Genomic DNA, 20,153 nt, shown 5'->3' with positions numbered 1-20,153 from the left:
AAACCAGCGAAAAGACAAGAACGATCTCTGAAGAAAGAAAAAACAACAACAACAGGCAAGACCTTAATTCTGTTTGTGCATGTGCATGAGATGTGTTGTTTATGCTTCCGCGCCAAGAAAAGAGTAGTAGAGCCAAGTTCACAAAACAAACATAAGAAAAAGCTATCGTAAAGTTGGCGTAAGTATATCTTTCTACGGACGAACGGGGGATAAATGGGAAAACACATTTGCATATGGGACTTGGGCAAACAAATTTCTTGGAGTAATGCTGAGCAAACGAACGAGGGCAAAGCATCGAGCTTCATAAGAGAACAGGGTAAAATATAAATAAAAGTAGGTGCTGGCGTTGTGAATCATTCCGCTGAATATGATGAGCAATTTTATTACAGTTAGAAGGTATTATTGCAGCTGAAATAAGCTGTACAGATAGCTAGAGGCGAGGTCTTCCCTGGTTCGAGGATATGTCTAACGTTTTAAAAAATATCAAAGGCATAATTTGATATTAATGAAAACAGAATTAGCTCTGGCTGCTCAAACAATTCCTAAAGCAACACAATCGCTCGAACCAAAACAGTTTCAGAGAAGGCTCAAGTACTAACTTTAAAGCGGGGACCGAACAAGTTGATGATATTTGTAGGACTTTGGGTATTTCATAGTATACCGTCTCACGCACGACACAACTTGATGAACAACATTTCTATAATTCACTCGGTCCATGGCAACCATTCTTCAATTTCTTGGACATCCCACATTCGTCTGATCACGCTCCACTTGATCTAACCACCTCGCTCGTTAGGTCCCTGCTTGTCAGGATCCTATCGGATTCGAAGCGAACACCTGGGGCGGGAACTCGAAACAATCGAGTTTCGTTCGATTCGACCAACTTTGGCATTACCAATCTCGATTCGAATGGAACATTTCGAGATGATCTACTACCCGATTTATTCGAAATCTAGTACGTGAAAATTTAGAACTCGAACGAGATTCGTAATACTGATGCTAATTCGATTCGAGTTCAACTCGAAACGGGTAACTCGAATCGAATAGGATTCATAATTCCACCCCAGTTTTTCAGGACAGTCGTCCGTTATTCTCGCAGCATGTCATGCCCAGAGTATCCGTCGTATCGTCGTTGAGTGGCGCGAGCTCGTGGTTCATTATCATTCGCCTCCACACTCCGTTCTCCTGCACGCCGTCAAAGATGGTTCTTAACTCTCATCGCTCGAATACTCCCAGTGTACGCAGATCCTCCTCTAGCACTATCTATATCTCATGCCCGTAAAGAACAACCGGTCTACTGAGCGTCATATGCAGGTTACACTTCGTGCGAGTGCTAAGTCTTCTCGACCGCAGTTGCTTGTGGAGTCCTTAGTAGGCACGACTTCCGCTGATCATTCACCGCCGGATCTCACGGCTGGTGTCATTGTCTGCGGTCACCAGTGAGCCGAGATAGACAAAGTCGGTCGGTCTCGGATCGGTAGGCCAGCATATACTTCGTTTTGGACGTATTATTCCTAATCCTTCCTGCTTCGCGTTTCATTCTGCGGTAGATCTCGTCCACCGCCGCAGAAGTTCTGGCCACTATGTCAGTGTCGTCGGCTAAGCAGATAAGTTGACTGGATCTCGTCGAATATTACCTTCTAACGCCACATTGAACATCATGCAGGATAGACCATCAGTGTGAGACATGACCATGCCCAGTGTGGGGGCGACTACCAGCTTACTGGTGAACCTCAGAAATAGCTGAGCTTCGTACCAGCTGTCTAAAAGTCAGACGACGAGCTCAACGGACGAAAAACGAAACCAATAGAGAAACGAGAGGTGCCGTTTACCGAGCAGCCAGAGTGACACATCAGCGAGCTATGAAAACAAGCAAAGAGAACTGTTACGGAGCGTTATGCCAGAGCGTAGATGATAACCCATGAGGAAAAGCCTATAGAGTTGCACTGGCGAGATGCGGTGGCCCAAGGTCGCCGACCGAAAAGTTTCCGGAAAAACTGAGAGAGATCGTTGCACATCTTTTCCCGCAGCATGGCCCGACTCAGTGGCCACTTACCCCATACGACGCAGGTGCCCACGACATCGAGCCAGTAACGAACGAGGAACTTGTGGCTATCGCTAAGAAACTTGCGGTGAATAAGGCCCCTGGTCCAGAAGGAATTCCAAATGCAGTGCCTTATCTTTCAGCGTGGTGCTACAAAGGTGTCTTTTCCCGATTCGTGGAAAACAGCAAAGTTGGTGCTACTACCGAAACCTGGGAAACCCCCAGGGCATCCTTCATCATACAGACCCATTGGTCATCCCCCAACCACTGTCGGGGGATACCCACGGGTAGAGAGGCTCTCGTTGCCGGGCGAGCCTCTCGAGTCGGTGTAGGATGTCGTCACCGTCGGGAAACATCCGAGTCGTAGCGTTCCAAGTCCCGAATGTGTGCCGTGACAGGCGCGAGTCTAGGATAAGCTGCTCTCGATCTGGCACACAACGGGCAGGAAAATCTGCGGGCCAAAAATCCTAGGGTTGCCAGCCAAGGGGGATAAAGAAGACCGGACCACGGTCGGAGTAGACTGACCCCATCGACGGGGGCTGTCGAGTAGAGTGCGTCCGACGCCGCGGTTTGAAGTTACAAAGATAAGACAATACCTTCTGCGTAGCGGATGCCGTGGGTGCGCCGCGTTCGTGCGTAGGATGCTCCACCTTCGGGGAGTATCCGAATAGAGCGGTTCTCAACGACAGAAGCTGTGGGGATAAGACATGACCTTCTTCGCAGTGGAAATCGTTGGGAAAGGGTTATTCCACGTTCGGGGAATACAAACGGTTAGAGTGGCTCTCGACGCCGGGTGAGCCATTCGAGTCGGAGTAGGATGACGTCTTCGTCGGAAATCATCCAAGTCGTTGCGTTAAGTCCCGCGCGTGTGCCGTGACAGGCGCGAGTCTAGGATAACCTGCTCTCGATCTGGCACACGACGGGCAAGGTGGCAAACTTCGAACCCTGAAGATAAGAGGTCGGGCTTCGATTCGTTAGAGGAGAGGTCAGGCCTCAAACCTTCAGGCGGAGAGGTTTGTGTGGTCAACCCCGAGCCTTTATGATAAGGGGTCGGGTCCCGAGTCGTAAGAGGAGGGACCAGGCCCCTTACCAACAAGAGGAGGGGTACAAGTGGTCACCTCGAGTCTTTACGAGGAGAGGTCAGATTTCAAGTCGTTAGAGGAGAGATCGGGCCTTGAATCGTGCAAAGGAGAGGTAAACCTCGAGTCGATGCGAGGAGGGGTCGGATCTCAAGTATTTAGAGGAGAGATTATGCCTCAAGTCGCGAAGAGGAGAGGTTTGTGTGGGAATCTCGAGTCATTGCGAGGAGATGTCGGTTCTCAAGTCGTTAGAGGAGAGTTCAGGCGTCGAGTCGTAAGGATGAGAGGTTTTGCTGAAAGTGGTCTCGTTAATGAGTATTGCCTTGGAGCGCACTAGCGCGTATAGACCTCCCACTATTGAAGTATAGTGTACTAAACAGTTCGAGGTGGGAATTAGGTCTGCGGCCCCAGGTGGAGTTTAGGGAGTAGGGGGTATACACGGAGTATATCATGAGTTTTCCCATTGTACCCATGGACCCAGAGTAGCAAACTGGGGGGACGCGGTGGCTCGCCGTGCCTAGGAATACAACCCGTAAACCGGGATTTACCACCTGTGATTACCAACTAAAAAAAAAACACCCATTGGTCTGCTTGACACCCTTGGAGAGCTACTGGAAAGGATGATATTTTACAGACTTACTGAACACAGAAGGCGAAAGTGGACTGTCGGACAGACAGTTCGGTTCTCGGAAAGGGAGATCTGCGGTGAACGCCATCCGAATGGTGACAGAGTACGCGAAGCGCGCATATAAAAAGGAGCGGACAGGTGTTCGTCACGGCGCCATAGTGACAATCGCCGTTAAGAATGCCTTCAACAATGCAAGTTGGGAAGCGATTGCCAAAGCGCTTCACAGGATGCGTATTCCCAATAAACTCTGCAGGATAATAGGGAGCTTCTTCAAAAATCGAGTCCTGACGTACAAAACCGAAACCGATCTACTGCCCTAACAGCGGGTGTTCCACAGGGTTCCATAATTGGACCTGTGCTTTGGAATGCCATGTATAATGAGGTATTAACGCTGAAACTACCAGCAGGCGTGCAGATAGTCGGATTTGCTGACGATATCGTGCCCATGATCACCGGCGAAACAATCGAGGAGGTAGAAGACCTTGCAACGGTGTCCGTAGAAAGGGTTGGCATCTGGATGGAGAGAGTTAAGCTTCAGATAGCTCATCATAAAACCGAAGTTCTGCTCGTGACTGAAGATTACTGTTGGAGGACACACGACATCTTCAAAACAGCAGCTGAAATACCTTGAAGTAATGGTCGATAATCGCTTAAGTTTTGGTGCGCATGTCAAATACTGTTGTGAAAGTGCATCGAAAGTCATAGATTCATTGGCCTGGATTATGCCGAACTGCCATGCTCAGAGACGTCTCCTTGCGAGCGTAGCACTGTCGAAACTACATGGCTGATAGCCATGCGAGTTTCCTGTGCATACTGGACCAAGTATGGAGAGGTCAATTTCTACCTGACTTCTTCTTCTTCTTTTCTTTTTCTGGGATTTTCATCCTGCGCGGATGATTCATCCCTCAACTTCTACCTGACGCAGTTCCTTTCGGGTCATGGGTGCTTCAAGCAATACCTTCATCGGTTTAAGCTTATCAGCTCGCCTTATTGTCCGGAATGCGTAGATACGGAGGAATCGGCAGAACATGCTATCTTGTCTGCCCCAGGTTCATTTCAAGGCGTCACCAACTTCAAAATTTGAACGTTGAAAATATTGTGAGTGAAATATGTCGCGGCTATAGTCGACGAAATCTCGCAAATCATGCGCGTTCTAAAAAGAATCAGGGAAGATGATGAACGGAGAGAGCTTTGACAAGCTAATGGAAGGTCTTGAGCCTCGTATGACACTACAATTCAAAAGCAAAGCGATCTTAGGGCGTAGGTGTAACGCTAATCTGGACTCATACGTGTGGTGGGACTTAAAAGGTCTCACATACTCAGCTACGATCTTTCCTGTAGCAAAAGGAAGCGGAGATACCATTCGGAGTGGTCGTGACGGGATTCTAGGGTTAGAAATTCTGCAGGAGTGGATGCTGTGACGAGCGCGAGTTACTTTGAAAGTGTTTCCTAACCGGCACATGTCTCGGGGTCTTCCGTACCAGTCTGAAGTTGTCGAAAAGAGAAAGTGGATGAAGTAGAAAGAAGGTAAAGGAGTAAGAAGATAAAGGGGAAAGACCAAAATTGAGAAAAAGGAAAAGGGTGATATGTATAAGTGCATGAGTACAGCCTACCCCTTAATGATGAAACCAAGGGGCATATCTAACACACGAAGCCCAAGGTGATTTTAGTTTTTGGTCCTTCTTGTAGATTGTGCATAATGTGTAGTCCTGAAGTGTCGCCATAAGACATAATTCTACGTCTATGGTTGAGAACCACGAATTCAACTGTGTTCAAACGATTCAAAGGCGTGGTTCAAATGTGCTATGTGAGCAAAATTTTTGTGCAGAGTAAATACTCTTTAACTTGAGCTGGACTTTCTGTACGTATGAAGATCACAAGTCCCCAGAATGTGACGAAGCCGTGCCGGAAGTTGTGGGACCAGATGGTATCCTCAATTACTTTTTCTGTCGTAACTTTTATAATCTTAGGTCTTCAAAGAACTTTTTTTGGAATAACGTCTAGGGTTAATTTCAAGAACGATCAAAACTACCCAAAAACGAAAAAACGGGACAAAGTCGAACGCACCTAAAAATTTCGAAATTAAAAAAATTGTTTTGCGTAATAGAAATTGAAGCCTGATTTTAATCTCGAGTAAATTTTAACAAAATATGATCAATTAGTTTAGTTCGATAGCAATTTAACCTAGCCTTGAGCTATAGGTGCTTCTCTATAGAGTAGTTATAACTACAAGAAATGCTTTCAAAATAGCACTTTTCGCTGCATTGAATTTGCTTTAAAAAAAAGTTTGTCACAGTAAGAAGCCATCAATTGGTCAGCACTATAATTAATACAAACAGTCATCTTTGACGGTTTGTTGGCGATGTGGTCGCCCTTCAGGCGAGCCACGTGGGAGCGAAAAAAAAATAAAACGACGATGCGCGCGTTCCTCTCAAGTCTCCGAGCCCTCAAGCAGCATCAAATGAAGCATAAAACGGTTGCGGTTGCTCGCCGTGTCTCTATTTTTTTTGTACCCTGCGCCGCCGCCACATGTTTGAACATGGCGGCGCACGCGGACACAATTAGAGGAATCGATTTGTTCGGGCATTGAGCAAAAATTAATAAAAACAAATGAAAGTACATTTTCGCTTTCATAATCAGCATTTTTGTGCAAAACTGAGCGCCAATAACATACAGGGAGGAAGCCTATCACCTGACGTCGAGACGCCTAGCCTCCTCCTCGGTTTGAAGCTTTTGAAGTCATCATCATCTGCGTCGCTAATTGTTGTGGATGGACCCTCTAGACAAGATTGCATGTTATCGTAGCACACTTGGATGATTCTTGGCCCAACTGACTGGCTAGATTAGCATCAGGTGGGTACTTTAACGAGTCACTATACTTCACCACTTCTCTTATCTAGTAGTCCAGCCAGAGCCCTAGCGAGCACGTGGATTGTGTAACATAACTGCTCTTCCTATAAAAAAATCATAAACAAAGTTTACTTTCGTTTTCGGAATCAGCTAGCCATTTTCCAGTGATGGGCCTTTTATTGCTAGTCCAGTATAGCCTAGCTAGGTATTTAGGCTTCTGAAATGCCGGTCAGCGTCGAAGTGGAAAGTTAGCAGCCTTCAAGCGGCAGCAACTTGCTAACCCATATATTCCGCGTTTCACGTGATCATGTCGGGCCACTGCTGCTGCTGCTAGCTTTGCTTGTAAGGTTTGTAATGGCTCATCAACAAACATGGGTGAAGTTGTTTACATCAATGTTATACAGCCACTGATGATCAATATTTTGATTGAGTTATTCAACTACCAAAACATTCGGTAGGTGAAGGTGATTTTTTGTGCTGCACTTCCTTCTCGAGTAGATTTCTGCTACTTCGTATTTCCGGACAAAAATTAAAAATATCAAAAATTGATTGATCATGACTGAATACCATAGAAATCCTTTAGGTAAATTGTCACACTTTCAGAACAATTTCGAAAAAGTTTATTTGTCGTTTCAAAGAAATCGTTGAAGCTGAATAACAGCAACATACACGTGAAGGGTGTTGAATCCAACCCAATAAAGGGTTTCTTTCACTAAGCGTGAGCGATGATAAAAGAAAACGTCAAACTGTATGGGAAACATTACGAAACCAAAAACCAAATAAAAGCTGGTCTCTTTGATTCCAGACTTCGAACAAGCAACACGCGTCTTGCTGCTCTCCATCCGAAATCTCAGTGGCGACGAGGATGGGATCTTCTCCATTTTGTGATTTTTTTAAGAGTGCTTTAAAAGAAATTTATTTTCCGCGGTTTTCGACAAAAGTTTGTCGCAATTAATAATTGCCTGCGCTTTTTTTTGTACGGCAACTGTGTTCACAAATAGTGTGATTCCGGAAATTCACGGCCCGTGCCTTTGTTAGCGGCGACACAAGAGAAGAGTTGGAAAACTCTTGGCTGTCGATTGTGGCCATCTTTCCTTCACGCCACGTGGATTTTTTTACTGGCAGGATAAGGAATTGTTGGTTGCTGTTGCTGCTGGGTGAAAGTTGCTGCTGCTGCTGGGTGTGAGTTTCGGTGCTTCCGTCGGGATCTGCTGTTTGCTGTTGTCGTGCCTTTGGACGAGTTTTTCGCTGGCAATAAAGCGTTGGTTCAACCTCGGTCGGTTTTTGGCTGGGTTTTAGCTGATAAAGGTACGTTATTTTTTTACCATTTTTTATTACTGCGTGCATCGGAATCAATTGGATTTTAAATTTTCATAGAACACATTCATTTTGTGTCGGATACCTGCTACAATGCCTCTGATCGGTAATATTGACCCTTTTGTTCCGAATTCTGTGTCGTTCGCACAGTATGTGGAACAAATGGAATGGGTTTTTCGTTGCAATAAGATAGTGGAGGCAGATCGTAAAACATATTTTTTAGCTATGTGTGGGCAGGAGACATACAGCGAGTTGAAATTGCTTCACCCGGGGCAAGATTTAGAAACCAAAAGTTATGCGGATATTATTGCTTCATTAAAGAAAAGATTTGACAAAGTTGAAACTGATATGTTTCAACGATATAAATTTTACATCATGGCGCAGGAAGAAAGTCAAAAAGCGGAAGATTTTATACTCAATGTCAAGCTCCAAGCTGAAAGTTGTGCATTCGGGGATTTTAAGGATACTGCAATCCGGGATAAATTGGTCATGGGCGTGTTTGACAAGGAGGTACAACAAAAATTGTTGGAGTTGGAAGATTTAACACTATCAAGAGTTGAAAAAATCATCGTTAATACGGAAAGTGCGGGCATAAGAGCTCGTGAAATTAATGACAGACGACTAACAGTCGTCGCAAATGTTGATACTAAGGAAAGAAATGTTTTTAAACCAGATTATCGTTCAAGAAATCGTGATGCAAGGGTTTCGGAAAGAAATCGTAATTTTCGTAATGGTAATAGTAGAAGCAGGAGCCGTTCTGTTTCTGGTGGTCGACGTTCATTTTACTGTACCTTTTGCAACAAAACCGGGCACACTTAAAAGTATTGCTATGAGTTGAGAAACAAAAAGAAAAATTTACGTGTGAATTTTGTGTCGAGTCCAGTGACACAGGAGTCCAGTGGTACTGATTATTTCAAAAGGCTAAGGGAGGAAGTTAAATCGAGTGATTCGGAATCGGATGAGGAAGTTTGCATGCAAATTGTTACCATCAATAATATCAGCGAACCTTGCGTTGTCGACGTGCAGATTGAGGGTTGTTTTTTCCGCATGGAGGTCGATAGTGGTTCGGCGGTGTCCGTTATGGATGAGCATGATTTCAGGAAAAGTATGAATCATTTGCGGCTTTCCCCGTACAAAAATCAGCTGGTAGTTGTTGATGGTACCAAACTCGAGGTCGTTGGTATGGTTAAGGTGGAGGTTTCCATGCAAGGCCTTGTAAGAAATCATTTGAAATTAATAGTGCTGCGAAATAATCAAAATTTACGAAGAATCACTCTTCTTTGCGGTCGCAAATGGTTGGATGCTTTCTTCTCGAGCTGGAGAACCGCTTTTACGTCGTCATCAGTAAATCAGATATCCAATTCCAAAATTGAAGAGGTGGTGGACGATGTGAAATGTAAGTTTAAACATATTTTCAATAAAACTTTTTCCGATCCAATTGTAGGCTATAAAGCTGATTTAGTTTTGAAGGAAGATAGACCAATTTTCAAAAAGGCGTATGGGGTGCCTTTGCGTTTGAGACAAAAAGTAATTGAACATCTTGATTTTCTTGAAAGAGAGGGAGTTATAACACCTATTGAAGTGAGTGAATGGGCTTCTCCGGTTATTGCGGTGATGAAAAAAGATAACGAAATTCGTTTAGTTATCGATTGTAAGGTATCTGTTAACAAGTTAATAATACCAAATACTTATCCGCTGCCAGTAGCGCAAGATTTATTTGCTTCTTTGGCGGGTGCTAAAGTATTTTGCTCTTTGGATCTTGCTGGAGCGTATACTCAGCTTTTACTAACAAAAAAATCTAGAAAATTTATGACTATTAATACAATTAAAGGACTTTTTTGTTACAATAGGTTACCACAAGGTGTTTCATCATCCGCATCGATTTTTCAAAAAATTATGGACCAGATTTTGAAAGAATTGCCAATGGTGTTTTGCTATTTGGATGATGTTTTAATAGCAGGGGTAGATTTTGAAGATTGTAAGAAAAAACTTTATATTGTTTTAGAAAGATTGACTAAAGCAAATATTAAAGTCAATTTAAAAAAATGCAAGTTTTTTGTATCTTCTCTACCTTTCCTTGGCCATATTCTTACTAGAGATGGTCTCAAACCTTGTCCACAGAAAATCGAAACCATCAGTGAAGCGAAATCTCCAACAAATATAACAGAACTAAAGGCCTTCTTAGGTTTGCTAAATTTTTATGGCAAATTTATTCCCCAATTGTCCGCCAAATTGAGTTGTTTGTATAATTTACTAAAGAAAAACGTCCGCTTTCAATGGAATGATGAATGTGAAAAAGCATTTGTCAATAGCAAAAAATATTTATTAAAATCAAATCTTCTAGAATTTTTCGATCCGGACAAGCCGATTGTTGTTGTTTCGGACGCCTGCAATTATGGAATTGGTGGAGTAATTGCACATGTGATAGACGGAGTTGAAAAACCGATATCATTTACTTCATTTTCACTTACAAAAGCTCAACAATCGTATCCGATATTACATTTAGAGGCTTTGGCTGTTGTTACGACAATTAAAAAGTTCCATAAATTTCTGTACGGAAAAAAATTTACTGTGTTCACCGACCATAAACCGTTAATTGGAATCTTTGGACGAGAAGGAAAAAACACAATGTTTGTAACTAGATTGCAACGTTATGTCATGGAGTTAACAATTTATGATTTTGAAATTGTTTACAGGCCATCCACGAAAATGGGTAACGCGGATTTTTGTTCCCGTTTTCCGCTTAAACAGGAAGTGCCTAAGTCATTACAACGTGAATTTATCAAAAGTTTGAATTTTTCGTCCAGTCTTCCAATTGATTTTAAAATAATTGCTAAAGAAACAGCAAATGATAAATTCTTGAAACAGTTAAGATATTACATTTTAAATGGTTGGCCTACAAAAGTAGAACGAAATTTTAGAGATATTTACGCGCATTACCAAGATTTGGAAGAAGTAAACGGCTGTGTTTTGTTTCAAGATAGAATAATTATCTCTTTGTCGTTACAAAAAAATGTACTAGAAATTTTACATCAGAATCACAATGGAATTGTTAAAATTAAACAACTAGCCCGCAGAAGTATTTATTGGTTTGGTTTAAATCAAGATATTGAGCAATTTGTTAAATCGTGTCAAATCTGTAATCAAATGGCCATTGTTCATCGTCCTAAAATAAAAAACAGTTGGATACCTGTAAAGCAACCTTTTAAAAGACTTCACGCAGATTTCTTTTATTTTCAACAGAAAGTTTTCCTGGTAATAATAGATAGTTGTTCCAAGTGGCTTGAGCTGGACTATATGCGTTTTGGAACAGATTGTAAAAAGGTTTTACATAAATTTATGGCTGTTTTTGCCAGATTTGGATTACCTGACATAGTAGTCACTGATGGGGGGCCACCATTCAACTCACAATACTTTGTACAATTTTTGGAAAGGCAAGGCATTCAAGTTCTGAAAAGTCCTCCTTATAACCCCCAAAGTAACGGTCAGGCAGAGCGACTTGTTCGCTTAGTAAAGGAAGTTTTCAAAAAGTTTCTTCTAGACCCTAAAATGCAAAAAATGGATATTGAAGAGAAAATTCAATATTTCCTTTTCAATTATAGAAATACATGTCTTAAATCAGGTCAATTTCCTTCAGAAAATATTTTCAAATTCAAACCGAAAACGTTAATGGACTTGCTAAATCCAAAATATGATTTTAAATTGAATTTGACGCAACCATTTCATGATGCAGATAGTAAAGTACGTACTGAAAAAGTAGTTTTGGACCAATTTTTAAATATTAAAGCAGGGGAACCTGTTTATTACAAAAATCCCAAAAAGACTGATATAAAACGTTGGATAATTGCAAAATTTATAAAAAAAATCTCATCCAACGTTTTCCAGATTTCACTGAGCGGCAGAATGATCCTGGCACATCGGCAACAGCTACGTTTGGCAGAAAGAAGTCCAAGGCGAACGGGGGCGGTGATTGTTTCGGAACCTTGCCCAGAAGTTCGATTATCTAAACGAAGACGAGAGGACGACTTTTTGGTACAATCCGATATGTTACCGAGTCAGCAGAATGAAAGAGTTTTTGCCTCACAAGAGGCGTTCGAAGTTCAAAGTCGGTTGTCGGAATCGTCCGACGATTTCTATGGTTTTGCAGCGGATTCCTTCGTATTTGGCGATCGAAACAGGCCAAGTAATTTAAGCGAATCCGAGCGAATGCATGAAGAAGATGTATTGGATTCCCAGCATGAACAAACAGCTAACATTTTAAGAAGATCTAAAAGAAGAAAGCGAGAAAAGAAATCGAATGAATATGTTTATTATTAGGAAAAAAGTTATAATATAAGTTCAAACATTAACAACAAAAATGAATTATAGAAATTTTATGTTAAATGATTCCGTTTGGTTTGGAATAGTTTTTTAATTGTAAATTAGCTGAAGAGAGAAGAAGTGTTGAATCCAACCCAATAAAGGGTTTCTTTCACTAAGCGTGAGCGATGATAAAAGAAAACGTCAAACTGTATGGGAAACATTACGAAACCAAAAACCAAATAAAAGCTGGTCTCTTTGATTCCAGACTTCGAACAAGCAACACGCGTCTTGCTGCTCTCCATCCGAAATCTCAAAGGGAAACTCAGATACTTCAATCGCCATGTTGAGCACATTTAGGATAGTCAAATGGGGAATTCTTATCACTGTGTGAAGTACTCTCAGCAGGTCCAGCACTCGTGGAAAAGAAGAAAAATTGGATCACCATGGATTGGAGGGTCAACGATCCGAAGCCTAGGAAGATCAACTGGTCAGGAAGCATTGGAAGGTCTTAGGGTCAGGAATCAGAAGGCCGTCGACTACGCTAAGCAATGGAAGGATCGTCGAGCCAGTAAACCATTTAAAGATGGTCGTGTTAAAACCAGCAGCCACTGGAAGACTGTCAGACCAATAGTAGAAAAGAAGGTCGAGCCGGGAATCGTAGGAAGATCATCAGCCCAGCTGCCATGAAAGGTTGTCGAGCTGGAATCACTAAGAAATCATCAAACCGAGGCTATGAAAACTCTTCGAACCGAGGCCATGAAACTGGTCGAACGAACGCTGGGAGGACATCCTACTGCAGCCATGTGGAGTCGTCGGACCAGAACCATTGAAGACTAAACAGGAGAAAGTTCTCATCGAACCCAAGCACTGGATCATATAAAGCCGTAAAAACAAAGAAGGATTCAACCGCGAATAAGACCAAAATTTTATACAATCTTAAGTATAACAATGGCTTATTTACTAACCGTCTTAAATGGTCAAGCCCAGAATGAGCTTGTCATTTGAACGATGTGGAGTTCAAGATCGGTCCGGCCCCTTTTCAGGGTGAACACCCGCACAATTGTCCTTCTCATCGGAAGTTAGATACTGGATGAATCAGTTGAGCTAGCGATTGCTACAGTGAATGTTGAGAGTAGTATTACAATGGCTTACTGATAAATAGTCTTAAATGGACAAGCCCTGAATGAGCTAGCCATTTGAACAATGTGGAGTTCAAGAACGGGCCATTTTCAGGGTTCATTCTAAACACCTGCCCTTAACTGTCCTCCTCATCGGAAGCTAGATACTGGATGAATCAGTTGAGCTAGCAATTGTTATAGTGAATGTTGAAAGCTTGTCTCTGATACTATTTAAAGGCTCCCACTTCAGTATGTTGCCGCCGAACTCCATAAACCTAATCATTACCCATGAATTGGCGTTTGCTGGGCGACAATTCGCCCATTGTGATTACAGCGAAACATGTATCTTTACAAAACAGTTTAGTAAAATTGTTGAAATTCGTCTTATCGAAGCAATCGATGAGATGAATACCAACACACGCATGATGTTTGTTTATAATGAATAAAAGATTAATAATTGTAACCATGGAAATGGTTTAGTATGTAAGGTAGCGAATCATTAGAAATAAAGTATTCCAAGTGCTACCTCCAACCAGATCAAGTCTCTCCTTTCCACTGCCCAAGTGCTGCACAACAGATTATGGGCCGAGCACTAGTGAAAAGGAGGAGAAGCGGAATCAAGAGTGGACAGTCATCCGGCCAGGAAGCCAACGGAAGGACAACGAGCCAGAGCCAGGGAAGGTCAACGAGTTGGGAACCGTTTAAAGTGTCGGACCAAGAGCCAACTGTAAGGTCGTCGAACCGGGAAACCAGGTGGAGGTCTACAAGCCAGGAAACACGGGAGGTCGTCGGACAGGTGTCCTGGAAGGTCGTTGAGTTGGATCCATTGAAAGCGGACCAGAATCCATTGGACGTTCGGGAGCCAACGGAAGGTCGTGTGCCATTGGTGAGGCGTCGACCCGAGATAAGAGAGTCGAGCCAGAACCAAAACAAGGTCGTCGGACCGGAGCCAGTGGAAGGTCGCCGGAAGGGTGTCATGGAAGGTCGTTGGGTTAGAGCCATTAGGAGCGGAACAGAATCCCTGGTAGGTCGATGGACCGAAAGCCATGGAAGGTTGGCGGGCCGGTATCATGGAAGATCGTCAAGTCATGAACCAGGAGGTGGTCGTCGGGTCAGGAGCCATTGGAGGACTTACGAGCGGGGTACCACGGAAGATCGTCAAACCAAGTGAAAGTCTGTTACAGTTGATTTTTTGAACTTTATTTATGGTGTGATTTGAGCAAAGTACAGTTAAAAAACCCAACCCTAATCAAAAATAAATAAACTTGTTCGACCAGATTTGGCCCACTGTATCGAACTTATTTTTTGAAATAACCCGACAGTCCATAGTTCCCGGAAAAACGAAAAAAGAAAAAAAAAACTGGTACTGTCATCAAAATTTCCGGACGTCATTTTTTTTGGAGAAGAATTAGAAAGAAAAGTGTGGTGCTCGATCGAGTGCGGAGGCTTTTGGGCCTGCGGGTCTGGAGAAGCTTCGGGGCTTCTGCTCCACATCCCCACGGAGGACAGAAGCGGCGATCGTGGCACAGATGGCCACTCCATCATCGCCGACTTCGGAGCCAGTACAGTGCTATGAGACGTCGGCCCATGGCAATCAACAATTCCAGCAACAACATCTGGCACGGCAATGTCGTGCGTCTCCATCGGTGCGATGCAAGCCACACCTCCGACTGCTCCGTGCTGCACCAGCAGCAAAACAACAACAACTCCAGCAACAACATCCGCACGGCAATGTTATGCGTCGGCATCGGGGCAATATCAACCACACCTCCGACTGCTCCGTGCTGCACCAGCAGCAGAACAACAACAACACCAGCAGCAGAACGACAACAACATCCGGCACTGCCATGTGGTGCTTCGCCATCGGTACAACACCAGCCACACCCCGGCTGCTTGGTAAGTTCTGCACCAGCAGCAGAACAACAACAACGCCAGCAGCTGAACAACAACAACTGCAGCAGCAGCATGGCCTGGCCGTCAAGTGTTTCGGAGGTAACTACGAGGCAGACAGTGGGACCATGCATGGTTCCCAGTAAGGTGCCAGTCGGACAAGAACCGTAAGTGAAAAATACACTCCAAAACAAAACTCACCAGAATAGTCGGGAGCTTGGGTGGGTGAAAATAAAAGTGGCCAATTGTAAAATTTAATCAATGTTTTGTTTTTTTTTTTATTTGTGGCGACGACCATAAGAAACCTCCTGTTACAAGTCGTCGAGCTGGACCACTAGAAGCGTCAGGCCTAAGGAAAGGGGTCGAGGCGGAAGGGAAGCATCACGCCGCAGGAAGAGCGCCGAGACCAGAGCCATGGAAGATCGTCAGGCCAGAGTCATTGGGAGGTCGTCGGACCGGAAGCCACTTGAAGGTCGTCGTTCCAGACCCCGGTGAAGGTCGTCGAACTGGTGCCATGGAAAGTCATCGAGTTGAAAGAGGGGCGAGAGCGTATAGTTCAATAAAGGCGACGATTGAGTTTCAGTGCGAGCGTCCCATCTTTAGGAAGAACCGCCGGAGGCAGTTCGAAGACTACAGAATGCGTTTGTTGAGGAGGTTTGTTGGAATTCGTCTAATCGAAGCAATCTATGAGATGAATAGCAACATAAAGGGGGTCCACTATGAAATTGCTCTAACTTTTTAATCGTTGGGTAGATATAAAAATTTTTGGTGGATTTAGTTCATAGTGCATTGTTTACATCCTACAAGTTTTAAATTCCTGTGATCAAAACTCGCGGAAATGGAGTTGAAAGAACAGCTCGTGCGTGATAAAATCTAGCGCATCCATCACGAGAACAGGATCTCTCGCATCGTTCCATCGCTAAAACGTTGAGAATCGCGAATTCTACGGTGTCACGAGTGATTAAGCGGTTCAAAGACCACCGATCGGAAGCCCAGAAGTGAAGGGTACAACACCAAAAATCACAACCGCGTAGATGGGGCCTTCAACCAAAACCCGAACGCCTCCGCTCGGGATGTGGCTAAAAGCTGCGCCTAAGCCGAAGTTTTATCATTTAACCAGAAGGCCAAATTTAAAGTACAAAAGGCCAATAATCGCGACGAGAAGCAGAATAAGTCCGCCAAAAGCCGTGCCAGGAAGTTGTACCTCTACATGATGACGAAAGTTTAATGCTGCATCATGGACGACGAAACATATGTGAAGGCCGACTTCAAACAGATCCCCGGCAACCTGTTTTTCACGGCCAAGTATAAGTTCAGCGTTCCTGAGCTCATAAAATGTCCCAATATGCGAATAAATTCCTGGTTTGGCAAGCCATCTGCACGTGCGGGAAGCAGAATGCACCTTTCGTAACCCAGGACACGAATGTGTCCCAGATGTACATGAAAGAGTGCCTCCAGAAGCAGTTGCTTCCTCTCCTGAAGGCCTTCTGGGAGGATTTGGCATCATGCCACTACTCCAAGGACGTGCTGAAGTGGTATGCGGACAATAAGGTCAATTAGGTTATGGCGTTCTCAACCCACTACGACATTCTTCATAAGCAGAAGTCTCAATCCAATATAACATTCCTTAAATTAGAAATATCAATCCATCATAATTTTATTCATTGACAGAAGTCTCGATTTTCTCTAATTTTCTCTTAAAGCAAGTTTGTTTAAATGAAAAAGTCATAATTCAATATTATTTTTTTATATGAGTTATATGATTTTTTTATATGAGCAAGAGACCTTTTTTGCACTTTCTGACTTTTTGAAATTATCTAAAAGCAGAAGTCTAAAGGCATTCTCTTTAAGCAGAGGTAACATTCAAATAAAGATTTAAAATGAAGAAACACTTTTATCTACAACCGTTACAACATTTTTTGAATGCAGAATTCTCAATCCGCTGTACGATTTTTCAAAAGAAGAATTCTTGATCTGCTATCACATTCTACCACAGTCCTATCACATCTCTTGAAACCAGAAGTTTAGATCTATTGAAAGTAGAAGTGTCAAAGCACTTTGATTGTTTCTGAGTTTGAAGTCTCAGCCCTCTATAAACTTTACTGAAAGTACAAGTTTAAAACCACAAGTAAGTTCTCCATTAGCATTAGTTTTGATCCCTGAAATCAGTAGTCCCAATCTGCAATGAGATTCTATTGAAGGAGAAATCTCAATCAACGAGAACGTTTATTACAAGAAGAAGTCTCAGTTTAAATCTATGTTTTGTACAAACAGAAGTTTTCAGCTATTGTAACTCTCTTTGAAACGCCATTTTTTCTCAAGCAGAAGTCTAAATCCGGTTTTTCTCTTCTCGAAAGCAGGAGTTGTAATCTGTTATATTTCTTGAAAGCCTTGCAAGATTCTCATAAAATAGAGTCTCAATACTCTGGGGCAGTTTCTTTAAGCAGAAGTCTCAATCTACAATAACGTTTGAAGTTAAATTGAGATAGAAGATGAAGATGAGTGCATTGAGAGAAAACAGCTTGAAATTGCAAAAAAGCCAGTTGAGAACCAATGTAATGTAGAGAAAACCTGAGCATTTCAAGGGTGTTTAAGACACTTCTTGGAATAGAAAAGCAACTCGAAAGAAAAGTTTGTAATGAGTAAAAACAGCACGTTGAGATAACTGGCACAAAATATGTCGAAGCTTTGAGAGGTCAGCTTGAAAATCAGTGAGTCGAGAGAACAACTAAAACGAAACAATTTATTAGTGAAAATTTCTAACAGGTCGGAAGGACAGCCTGAAGTAGAACAAAATAGCAAGTCGGAACGAGAGAACAGATTGAACATATTTCTGAGAGTTCCAATTGGATTGAGAGGACAACTTAAAATTGTAGAAAAAACAAGTTGAGAAGATAATTTGGAATAGAGAAACTCATGTTATGATTATGACGCTCGATGAAAAATTTATATAAAATACTGGAAAAAAACCGAACGTTCGAACCGATTAATTCTAATTCTGAATTCGAATTATAATTCTGAACTCTGAGTCTGATTTCTCAACCTCTTAAATCACCTTTTAATTTTGCGTTCAGTTCTCTCATCTTTGCAGAAAAATATTAATATACCTACCTTTCCCCTCTCCGTTTACAGATGGCCCTGCCCACATCGCTCGATCGGGACGCCATCCGGGAAGCGTACGAGGACATCCGTTCCAACCTGACCGACAACGAGTGGGCCGTGTTCAAATTCGACGGGCTCAAGATCGTGTGCTCCCAGAAGGGCATCGGCTTCGACGAGTTCGGCAGCCAGTTCGCGGACAACGAGCGGGCCTTCGGCTACATCCGGATACAGACCGGCGACGAGATGTCCAAGCGCAGCAAGTTCCTGTTCCTCACCTGGATCGGCCCCGAGGTCGGGGTGATGCAGCGAGCCAAAATGTCCACCGACAAGTCGATCATTAAGGATGTGATCAACGTGAGTCACTTGAAAAGGGATCCTCTTAGTTTGAACTGTTTTTTATTAATGCTTAAATTTTCATTTCAGAACTTTGCCGTGGAGCTACAGGTGGAAAACAGTGCGGACTTGGACCTGGAGATCTTCAAGGAACACCTAAACAAGGCCGCCGGAGCCAACTACGGAACGGGAGTACGTGAGCTGTAAAAAAAGCAAGCAAAAACACACAATCAAATCATCATCACACCATAGGAACGTCTTTTTTGTCATCTCAATTCAAAATTCTTCAACTTTATCAGAAGTTGCTCTGAGAGATCACTCTCAGATCGTTCTTTATAATTTCCCGTCGTTCGGTTGTAATGCTATAAAGTTTGCTTCCTTATAGAACTTCTAGGAATAGTTTGCTTCTATTTATATGTGATTTATAGTTTTCCTTACGTTTTTTTTTTCGTTTCATTTCACGCGTTGTAACCAATTATGTATTTATCGAAATTGTGATTTTGAAAGGTACTTTCAAAGCAAACAAACTAGAAGACAGTCACAAATCTCTCGGACATTTGCGATTGTGTATAAATTTATCGAAAATTAAAAAAAAATCGTGAACACACATTACGCGCAACCGCAATCATATAATAATCGATTAATGAAAGCCTGCATAAGAAATGATTGAAGTAGAACAACAAATCTGCAATATTATCTTAATAATTGGATTAGTCGTTAAGTAATCGTTAGGCCTCGAGACGATGTAACTCCTCAAGACAGAGTGAAAGAGCGCATTAAAGCAAATAAAGAGAAGAAGAAAAAACTATAATACAACGAGAAAGGACTCTTTCCAATGTCACGTCGGTGCAAATCGAGCGGAGAATCTTATACCATCAGAAACAAGAACAACAACAACCAACATCAGATTTCTTTTTTGAAGTATTTTTATCGAATGTATAAAATAGAAACACAGACAACTATTATCGTCGTAGTTTAGACGGAAAATAAAGTTATAGCAGTATACTCGCTGAAGTTCAAGTGTTCTGATCCGAAAACCTGCAATCGCCGTACTCTAACAGAGGAAGTCTCAATCATTTTGGAGAAGAAGAACCCCTTCTTTCAAAGCGGAAGTCTCAATCCGTTGACGATTGTCGAAAATGGTCTTAGTTTTCTTTAACCTTCCCCATAAGCAGCAGTTTTAGTTATAACTTTCTCTGACAGAAGAAATCTCAATCCACTGTAGGATTCGCTAAAATCTTCTACAAGCAGCAGTCTCAATCCACTAAAAATTCAACTGAAAGAAAAGTTTTAAAATTGCTATCAGTTAAATCGTTAAAAGCAGAAATCTCAATTCGTTGAAAGTTCTTGAAACCACAGAGGTCTCAATCAACAGTATATGTGGGATATGAGAAATGGAATCGTGTCAAATGTCGAATTAAGTCAAACAATGCTCCTGGCACCACTATTTGCCAGCATTATTAGATCTGTCACGAATGATGTCTTTCTCA

At 42.6% G+C, this 20,153-nt stretch overlaps 1 protein-coding gene across 1 annotated transcript in view; it reads left to right on the top strand.

Annotated features, from left to right (window-relative positions):
• The window catches only part of LOC129753505 (coactosin-like protein), a 90,327-nt gene extending 70,659 nt beyond the window's left edge, over positions 1 to 19,668 (top strand). The window contains exons 2-3 of the mRNA XM_055749324.1: positions 18,361 to 18,684; positions 18,754 to 19,668. Of these exons, the coding sequence (XP_055605299.1) occupies positions 18,361 to 18,684; positions 18,754 to 18,870 (441 nt within the window). The 3' untranslated portion in view covers positions 18,871 to 19,668. The remainder of the gene's footprint in view (positions 1 to 18,360; positions 18,685 to 18,753) is intronic.
• Positions 19,669 to 20,153: the final 485 nt, after the last annotated feature.

This window comes from Uranotaenia lowii, chromosome 1 (assembly GCF_029784155.1).
Source record: "Uranotaenia lowii strain MFRU-FL chromosome 1, ASM2978415v1, whole genome shotgun sequence".
Taxonomy (NCBI): Eukaryota; Metazoa; Arthropoda; class Insecta; order Diptera; family Culicidae; genus Uranotaenia; species Uranotaenia lowii.
The sequence above is the reverse complement of the archived record's forward strand: the minus strand, read 5'-3'. Positions and strand labels throughout refer to the sequence as shown.